A 10146-nucleotide genomic window follows, 5' to 3' on the forward strand; every position below is an offset into this window, starting at 1 on the left:
GCCAGGGCATTATCGTGGTGCTCACAGAGGGCTGTGGGTCAGTGCCAGGGCATTAGCGTGGTGCTCACTGAGGGCTGCGGGTCAGTGCCAGTTCATTAGCGTGGTGCTCACTGAGGGCTGTGGGTCAGTGCCAGGGCATTATCGTGGTGCTCACTGAGGGCTGTGGGTCAGTGCCAGGTCATTAGAATGGTGCTCACTGAGGGCAGTGGGTCAGTGCCAGGGCATTAGCATGGTGCTCACTGAGGGCTGTTGGTCAGTGCCAGGGCATTAGCATGGTGCTCACTGAGGGCTGTGGGTCAGTGCCAGGGCATTAGCGTGGTGCTCACTGAGGGCTGTGGGTCAGTGCCAGGGCATTATCGTGGTGCTCACTGAGGGCTGTGGGTCAGTGCCAGGGCATTAGCGTGGTGCTCACTGAGGGCTGCGGGTCAGTGCCAGGTCATTAGCATGGTGCTCACTGAGGGCTGTGGGTCAGTGCCAGGGCATTAGCATGGTGCACACTGAGGGCTGTGGGTCAGTGCCAGGGCATTAGCGTGGAGTTCACTGAGGGCTGTGGGTCAGTGACAGGGCATTATCGTGGTGCTCACTGAGGGCTGTGGGTCAGTGACAGGGCATTAGCGTGGTGCTCACTGAGGGCTGTGGGTCAGTGCCAGGGCATTAGCGTGGTGCTCACTGAGGGCTGCGGGTCAGTGACAGGGCATTAGAATGGTGCTCACTGAGGGCTGTGGGTCAGTGACAGGGCATTAGAATGGTGCTCACTGAGGGCTGTGAGTCAGTGACAGGGCATTAGAATGGTGCTCACTGAGGGCTGTGGGTCAGTGCCAGGGCATTAGCGTGGTGCTCACTGAGGGCTGCGGGTCAGTGCCAGGTCATTAGCATGGTGCTCACTGAGGGCTGTGGGTCAGTGCCAGGGCATTAGCATGGTGCACACTGAGGGCTGTGGGTCAGTGCCAGGGCATTAGCGTGGAGTTCACTGAGGGCTGTGGGTCAGTGCCAGGGCATTAGCGTGGAGTTCACTGAGGGCTGTGGGTCAGTGCCAGGTCATTAGCATGATGCTCACTGAGGGCTGTGGGTCAGTGCCAGGTCATTATCGTGGAGTTCACTGAGGGCTGTGGGTCAGTGCCAGGTCATTAGCATGGTGCTCACTGAGGGCTGTGGGTCAGTGCCAGGTCATTATCGTGGAGTTCACTGAGGGCTGTGGGTCAGTGCCAGATCATTATCGTGGAGTTCACTGAGGGCTGTGGGTCAGTGCCAGGTCATTATCGTGGAGTTCACTGAGGGCTGTGGGTCAGTGCCAGGGCATTAGCATGATGCTCACTGAGGGCTGTGGGTCAGTGCCAGGGCATTATCGTGGTGCTCACTGAGGGCTGTGGGTCAGTGCCAGGTCATTATCGTGGAGTTCACTGAGGGCTGTGGGTCAGTGCCAGGGCATTATCGTGGTGCTCACTGAGGGCTGTGGGTCAGTGCCAGGTCATTATCGTGGAGTTCACTGAGGGCTGTGGGTCAGTGCAAGGTCATTATCGTGGAGTTCACTGAGGGCTGTGGGTCAGTGCCAGGTCATTATCGTGGAGTTCACTGAGGGCTGTGGGTCAGTGCCAGGGCATTATCGTGGTGCTCACTGAGGGCTGTGGGTCAGTGCCAGGTCATTAGCATGGTGCTCACTGAGGGCTGTGGGTCAGTGCTAGGTCATTAGCACGGTGCTCACTGAGGGCTGTGGGTCAGTGCCAGGTCATTAGCATGGTGCTCACTGAGGGCTGTGGGTCAGTGCCAGGTCATTAGCATGGTGCTCACTGAGGGCTGTGGGTCAGTGCTAGGTCATTAGCATGGTGCTCACTGAGGGCTGTGGGTCAGTGCCAGGTCATTATCGTGGTGCTCACAGAGGGCTGTGGGTCAGTGACAGGGCATTAGCGTGGAGTTCACTGAGGGCTGTGGGTCAGTGCCAGGTCATTATCGTGGAGTTCACTGAGGGCTGTGGGTCAGGGCCAGGTCATTATCGTGGAGTTCACTGAGGGCTGCGGGTCAGTGACAGGGCATTAGCATGATGCTCACTGAGGGCTGTGGGTCAGTGCCAGGTCATTATCGTGGAGTTCACTGAGGGCTGTGGGTCAGTGCCAGGGCATTATCGTGGTGCTCACTGAGGGCTGTGGGTCAGTGCCAGGTCATTAGCATGGTGCTCACTGAGGGCTGTGGGTCAGTGCTAGGTCATTAGCATGGTGCTCACTGAGGGCTGTGGGTCAGTGCTAGGTCATTAGCATGGTGCTCACAGAGGGCTGTGGGTCAGTGACAGGGCATTAGCGTGGAGTTCACTGAGGGCTGTGGGTCAGTGCCAGGGCATTAGCGTGGAGTTCACTGAGGGCTGCGGGTCAGTGCCAGGGCATTATCCTGGTGCTCACTGAGGGCTGTGGGTCAGTGCCAGGGCATTAGCATGGTGCTCACTGAGGGCTGTGGGTCAGTGCCAGGTCATTAGCATGGTGCTCACTGAGGGCTGTGGGTCAGTGCCAGGTCATTAGCATGGTGCTCATTGAGGGCTGTGGGTCAGTGCCAGGTCATTAGCATGGTGGTCACTGAGGGCTGTGGGTCAGTGCCAGGTCATTATCGTGGAGTTCACTGAGGGCTGTGTGTCAGTGCCAGGTCATTAGCATGATGCTCACTGAGGGCTGTGGGTCAGTGCCAGGGCATTATCGTGGTGCTCACTGAGGGCTGTGGGTCAGTGCCAGGGCATTATCGTGGTGCTCACTGAGGGCTGTGGGTCAGTGCCAGGTCATTATCGTGGAGTTCACTGAGGGCTGTGGGTCAGTGCCAGGTCATTATCGTGGAGTTCACTGAGGGCTGTGGGTCAGTGCCAGGTCATTATCGTAGAGTTCACTGAGGGCTGCGGGTCAGTGCCAGGTCATTAGCATGGAGTTCACTGAGGGCTGTGGGTCAGTGCCAGGGCATTAGCATGATGCTCACTGAGGGCTGTGGGTCAGTGCCAGGGCATTATCGTGGTGCTCACTGAGGGCTGTGGGTCAGTGCCAGGGCATTATCGTGGAGTTCACTGAGGGCTGCGGGTCAGTGACAGGTCATTATCGTGGAGTTCACTGAGGGCTGTGGGTCAGTGCCAGGGCATTAGCATGATGCTCACTGAGGGCTGTGGGTCAGTGCCAGGGCATTATCGTGGTGCTCACTGAGGGCTGTGGGTCAGTGCCAGGTCATTATCGTGGAGTTCACTGAGGGCTGTGGGTCAGTGCCAGGGCATTATCGTGGTGCTCACTGAGGGCTGTGGGTCAGTGCCAGGTCATTATCGTGGAGTTCACTGAGGGCTGTGGGTCAGTGCCAGGTCATTATCGTGGAGTTCACTGAGGGCTGTGGGTCAGTGCCAGGGCATTATCGTGGTGCTCACTGAGGGCTGTGGGTCAGTGCCAGGTCATTAGCATGGTGCTCACTGAGGGCTGTGGGTCAGTGCCAGGTCATTAGCATGGTGCTCACTGAGGGCTGTGGGTCAGTGCCAGGGCATTATCGTGGTGCTCACAGAGGGCTGTGGGTCAGTGACAGGGCATTAGCGTGGAGTTCACTGAGGGCTGTGGGTCAGTGCCAGGGCATTAGCGTGGAGTTCACTGAGGGCTGCGGGTCAGTGCCAGGGCATTATCCTGGTGCTCACTGAGGGCTGTGGGTCAGTGCCAGGGCATTAGCATGGTGCTCACTGAGGGCTGTGGGTCAGTGACAGGTCATTAGCATGGTGCTCACTGAGGGCTGTGGGTCAGTGCCAGGTCATTAGCATGGTGCTCACTGAGGGCTGTGGGTCAGTGCCAGGTCATTAGCATGGTGCTCACTGAGGGCTGTGGGTCAGTGCCAGGTCATTAGCATGGTGCTCACTGAGGGCTGTGGGTCAGTGCCAGGTCATTAGCATGGTGCTCACTGAGGGCTGTGGGTCAGTGCTAGGTCATTAGCATGGTGCTCACTGAGGGCTGTGGGTCAGTGCCAGGTCATTAGCATGGTGCTCACTGAGGGCTGTGGGTCAGTGCCAGGTCATTATCGTGGAGTTCACTGAGGGCTGTGGGTCAGTGCCAGGGCATTAGCGTGGTGCTCACTGTGGGCTGCGGGTCAGTGCCAGGGCATTAGCGTGGTGCTCACTGAGGGCTGTGGGTCAGTGCCAGGGCATTTTCGTGGTGCTCACTGAGGGCTGCGGGTCAGTGCCAGGGCATTAGCGTGGTGCTCACTGAGGGCTGTGGGTCAGTGCCAGGGCATTAGCATGGTGCTCACTGAGGGCTGCTGGTCAGTGACAGGGCATTAGCGTGGTGCTCACTGAGGGCTGCGGGTCATTGCCAGGGCATTATCGTGGTGCTCACTGAGGGCTGCTGGTCAGTGACAGGGCATTAGCGTGGAGTTCACTGAGGGCTGCGGGTCAGTGACAGGGCATTAGCGTGGTGCTCACTGAGGGCTGTGGGTCAGTGCCAGGGCATTATCGTGGTGCTCACAGAGGGCTGTGGGTCAGTGCCAGGGTATTATCGTGGTGCTCACTGAGGGCTGTGGGTCAGTGCCAGGGCATTATCGTGGTGCTCACTGAGGGCTGCGGGTCAGTGCCAGGGCATTATCGTGGTGCTCACTGAGGGCTGTGGGTCAGTGCCAGGTCAATATCGTGGTGCTCACAGAGGGCTGTGGGTCAGTGACAGGGCATTAGCGTGGAGTTCACTGAGGGCTGTGGGTCAGTGCCAGGGCATTAGCGTGGAGTTCACTGAGGGCTGCGGGTCAGTGCCAGGGCATTATCGTGGTGCTCACTGAGGGCTGTGGGTCAGTGCCAGGGCATTAGCATGATGCTCACTGAGGGCTGTGGGTCAGTGACAGGGCATTATCGTGGTGCTCACTGAGGGCTGTGGGTCAGTGCCAGGGCATTAGCGTGGTGTTCACTGAGGGCTGTGGGTCAGTGCCAGGGCATTAGCGTGGTGTTCACTGAGGGCTGTGGGTCAGTGCCAGGGCATTAGCATGGTGCTCACTGAGGGCTGTGTGTCAGTGCCAGGTCATTAGCGTGGTGCTCACTGAGGGCTGCGGGTGACCGCTAGGGCATTAGCATTGAGTTCACTGACGGCTGCCAGACACCGCCAGTGCTTGGGTCTGAAGCTGACCAAGGGCAATGTGTCACTGCCAGCCCATGAGTGGGAATCTCACCAAGGGCTGTAGATCCTGGTGGGGCATGGATCACTGCCGGACCATGGACCAGTGCCAGTGCCAGGGTGTGGGGCTCCGCATGTTTTAGATTTAGATTATGAGGACACTCAGTCTTCATTTATTGTCATTTAGAAATGCATGCATGCGTTAAGAAATGATACAATGTTCCTCCAGAGTCATATCACAAAAAAAAACAGGACAAACCAAAGACTAACATTGACAAAACCACATAATTATAACATATAGCTACAGCAGTGCAAAGCAATACCATAATTTGACAAAAAGCAGACCATGGGCACGGTAAAAAAATGTCTGAAGTCCCGATCGACTCCGATAGTCCCCGATATCAGGCAGCAAAAAGGGAGAAACTCGCCCTGCCATAAACTTCCAGGCACCGACAACTGATGCCTTGGAAGCACCCGACCACAGCAGACTCTGAGTCTGCCTGAAATCTTCGAGCCTCCAACCAGCCCCTCCGATACAGCCTCCCGAGCGCAATCCTCTGCCGAGCGCCTTCGACCTCGTTCCGGCCGCCGAAACAAGCAAAGCCGAGGTCTCGGACGCCTACTCCGGACCGCACAGTAGCAGCAGCAGCGAAGCGGGCATTTCAGAAGTTTCTCCAGATGTTCCTCCACGCTCTCACTTCTGTCTCCATCAAATCAGAATTGTGCACGGTACCCTACTTAACAAATAACAGTTATCATTCACCAGACGCAATCTTCTCCTCCCTCCTGATTGTCTGACGGCAGAGGGGAAGAAGCTGTTCTTGGATCACTGAGTGTGTGTCTTCAGGCTCACATACCTCCTTCCTGATGGTAGCAATGAGAAGGGTAAATGTCCTGGGTGATGGGGTCCTTAAAGATGCTTAAAGGTCCTTGAATCTCCGCTCCTTGAAAATATTCTGGATGATACCGAGACTAGTACCTCTGATGGAACTGACTGAGTTCACAACTTTCTGCAGCTTCTTTCCTCGGCCCTTCAACAGTAAAACCAAACTGCAGTCTGGCTGGGAGGACGGTACATGTTACTGAATGACGTGGTTGGTTTTTCTGCACCTTTTGGTTATTTGTAAGTGTTCTGTTCATGTAATTTGAATAATACAGATTGTGAAATCTGTGATGCGTAACAACCAAGTGGAAATTACACCATTGTAAGGAATGGGTTAAATTCCAATTCCTCTTTGGCATATGCCAAACACAGACTGGAAGACAAGATGGTGTCAGCTTGGAATGTGTTGAAGGTCTGGAGATGCGAGTGTGAATCCTAGACAGGGTCATGACTGGTGGAAAGAGCTGAACAAGACAAGAGACAGACAAGAACACTGAGAGAGAGATGGGGTGAGAGGAAGAGATAGATAGATAGATAGATAGATAGAGAGAGAGAGAGAGAGAGAGAGAGAGACAGACAGACAGAGAGAGAGAGAGAGAGAGAGAGAGAGAGAGAGAGAGAGAGAGAGAGAGAGAGAGAGAGAGAGAGAGAGAAAGCGAACGAGAGAGAAAGATTTTTGGGACACTTTCGGTTCTCCGGCTGTATATTGTGTATTGTATATTGTATCCGGCTTAGTGATTGATTCATAATTTTTATTTTGTCTATTTTATTACTTTATTAACATTTTCTTTCTCTATTTTACTCTTCGTATAAACCGGTTAGAGTTGGTAGTGTTCCAGTAACTTTTTCTTGAAGGTAATTACTTATAACGTTCAACAGCGTACAGCGACTCATCTGTTTGCGCATACTTTCTGTTGCTGAATCAGTAAGAAACAAGAAACAAACTTTAAAACATTTACATTTACATCCTTTAAAGTTTAATGATATAATCATACCAGTTCCTTCAATGACATCCAGGGAATCACCACCAATCAGCCAAGTGTAGCATGGGAAATAGTAGATGTTGTTTAGAGTTTTCACCGTGATGTGACTACAATACCAGCTGTCCTCCAGCAAAAAGCGTTTCTTTTTGAACAGCTTCACCAGCAGAATGTCGCCGAGGTCGGACTGTGTTTTCACCTCCATGCTTTTACTCTGCACAGGAAACATCAAACACAGTGGCCAGACTGAGACTTCTGGACACATATGTCACTCTTGTAATGCCCCCTCACCCGACCGTACACTGAGATTTGTCCCCTCACTGTACGCTATTTCCTGACTCTCTACCTCGCTGTACAGTGACCCCCTATACAAGCCGTCAAAGCTTGCTGTCCCCTGAACCGTCACTGTACACTTACCGCTGAACCCTCACCATACACTGAACTCAAAACTCAACCTCAGACTGTGGTCACCCCAGAACTCTCATCATACACTGACCCCTGATCTACACTACTCACACAAGTTGACAGGGTTGTTAAGAAGTCGTACCGTGCGTTGGCTGAGCACAAGAACCGGAAGGTAATGTTGCAAGACTATAGAACCCTGGTTAGACTATACCTACTGGAATATTGTGGTCAGTTCTGGTCGCCTCATGAAATAAGTATGTGGAAGTTTTAGAAAGGGTTCAGTGCGGATTTGACAGGATGCTGCCTGGATTGGGGAGAATGACGTATGAGAATAAGTTCAGCGAGCGTGGACTTTTCTCTTTGGAGCGAAAGAGGGTGAGAGGTTACTTGATAGAGGTACTGTATACAAAATGCTAAATGGCATTGATCATTTGGACAACCAGAGACACGTCCACAAAGTGGAAATAACTAATAGCAGGGAGTAAAATTTTAACGAGATTGGTTAATTTTATCCAGGATGGTGCTGGTGATCCACAACGACACGTTGCAGACTGCTTACAAATCTACCTCTTCTGAATTACAGAAGAGATGCGAACATCAGGATGCACTTGATCGACTGTATCTTTTAAAAGATCGGTACAACACTGTGTGTGAAACGCCTGCACTGTGCTGTGTTCTGCGTTCTCCACCCTCACTCTATACCGACCTTCACATTGCGAAGTCTGCTGAGCCCTCATTGTTCAGTGTCGCTCTTTGATAAAGATCAGCTTTATTTGTCACATGTACATAGCAAAATACCTCTGTCAAGTCAGCGAGGATTAAGCTGGGGACAGACCCCAGTGTAACCACGCTTCCGGGTTCAGCATTGGATGTTTACAATTTACTTATCCTAACCCGAAAGTCTTTAGAATTGAGGAGGAATTCGGAGGAAACCCACACAGTCATGGGGATAACGTATCAACTACTTATGGACAGCATGAAGTGTTGAATCCGGATCACTGTCGCACTAAAGCGTTGTGCTAACCGTTACACTGTCGTGTCTCCCCTTCTGGGAGAACGAGCCACTCTATGGCGTACACAGTCTATGGGAGGGCGCTGAGGAGTGAGATAGGACGGAGAGATCTGGGAATACTGATCTATAATTCCTTAAAAACGGTGTCACGGGTACATAGGAGCGTGAGAAAAGCTGTGGGCACGTTGGCTTTTATTAATCAAAGTACTGAGTACAGGGGTCGGGGCGCTATGTTGAAGTTGGATAAGACGTTAGTGACGCTGGTTAAGGGTAGAGTGTAGCGGTGTGCTACACGCAGCGCTGAAATAACGACACGGAGTCGGTAAACTGCAGTTAAAAAAAGATTTTATTCGAACTTCGCGGCCTCGCTTTAAAGCCTCCCTGATCCCGCCCTCCCCGGGCGCGGATGCTGTAGGGGGCACATATTCACAGTCCCGAGCGGGCTTTTCCCTTTGTTGGTGAAGCAGACCTGGTACCCTTTTGGGACTGGCCTTTATGCCGGCGCGCTGGCTATTTGTGAGCCGGTTCGAGTGCGCTAGGAAGTGGGTCGCCACAAGAGGATGAACTATTTAAGGGAAAATGAGGAGGAACATCTTCACTCAGAAGGTGGTGTGAATGTGAAACGAGCTGCCGGTGGAATTGATGGATGTGGGTTCGATTGCAACATTTAAGTAAGTTTTCGATAAGTACGTGACCCTGAGTGAGGCTGCAGTAGCTGCGGCTTGGTGGTACTAGGCACAGACTAGTTGAGCTGGTGAATCTGTTTATGTGCTGTAGTGGTCTATGATTGTACACTGACCCCGAGCCTCAGCTACGCTGAGCTCTAACTCACTGTACGGTGACCACAAACCCACACCCTCACCATACGCTAACCACTGAACGCCATACGCTGAGCCCCGACCCAAACCCTCACTCGCGGTCTTCGAGAGGCTGTGTCCGGTGGGAAAGCCCGTCACTAGGAGGCTGAATCAGCCAGGAATCTCTAGAGGAGAAGATACCAACGCGACTGTGTCCGGCACCGGGAACACTGAGCACAGACCCAACCGGAGCAGCTGCGTACGTGAGCTGTGCTCTGTACCACACTGAGCGAGGTCTGCGACTCCACCCCAGCACTCCGTCCTCGGCAGTTCTTTCATTATCAATCAAAGAAAATATTTGAAAGAAAGGAGATACTCACGCCCCCTCTTTTAAACAGAGTCAGGCAGCAGAAACGAAATGTTTTCGAGCTCCGAAGCGACCCCACTAAAGACAGGGAAATTTTATCCGTTGTGCCTGCGAGGGGCAAGTCCCCAGTATATACGGTAACGTGGTATCTAACAGACATCTCGACACTGAGGTGAAGACGACGGTGTGTGGAGGTGTCTCTGCTTCTTTATATCGGATAGAATAGGGGGTGGAGCCACCCTGGTCTGTCAGCACTTCGAGATATCCGTCAGGAAATGCTGCCAACTGGCACATTCCAGGCCGGAGAAAGTCGTGTCGCCACTGCAAGGACTCGGTGGGAAAACACCACGATACATGTTCTTCCGCAACTGCAGATGGTGTGGCCGGGTTGGGTGAGTAAGCCCCTCGATTATTATAATCGTGAACCACCCCAGGAGACCAAGGAGTGGCAATAAATCTGTTGTTTTTACGAAAACTAATACAACAGTACCGAAAGCCTTGACTGTGAATGTCAGAATGAAAATAATTCTCGTAAATAATTTATCATCATGAATAAAATCTGTTTTAAAATAAGAAAAAATGTTTCAAGTTGAGGCAAGAACAGGGGCTAACAGA

The 10146-nt window shown here is 52.8% G+C and overlaps 1 protein-coding gene across 3 annotated transcripts in view; it reads right to left on the minus strand.

Moving 5' to 3' along the window:
• The window catches only part of LOC140729360 (polyunsaturated fatty acid 5-lipoxygenase-like), a 42119-nt gene extending 32421 nt beyond the window's left edge, over positions 1-9698 (minus strand). For all 3 annotated transcript variants that reach the window (XM_073049018.1, XM_073049017.1, XM_073049019.1), the window contains exons 1-2: positions 9545-9698; positions 6966-7164 (exon numbers count right to left, since the gene is read on the minus strand). In XM_073049018.1, coding sequence (XP_072905119.1) covers positions 6966-7164; positions 9545-9691 — 346 coding nt within the window. In that variant the 5' untranslated portion in view covers positions 9692-9698. The remainder of the gene's footprint in view (positions 1-6965; positions 7165-9544) is intronic.
• Positions 9699-10146: the final 448 nt, after the last annotated feature.

This window comes from Hemitrygon akajei, chromosome 6 (genome assembly GCF_048418815.1).
Source record: "Hemitrygon akajei chromosome 6, sHemAka1.3, whole genome shotgun sequence".
NCBI classification, from domain to species: Eukaryota; Metazoa; Chordata; class Chondrichthyes; order Myliobatiformes; family Dasyatidae; genus Hemitrygon; species Hemitrygon akajei.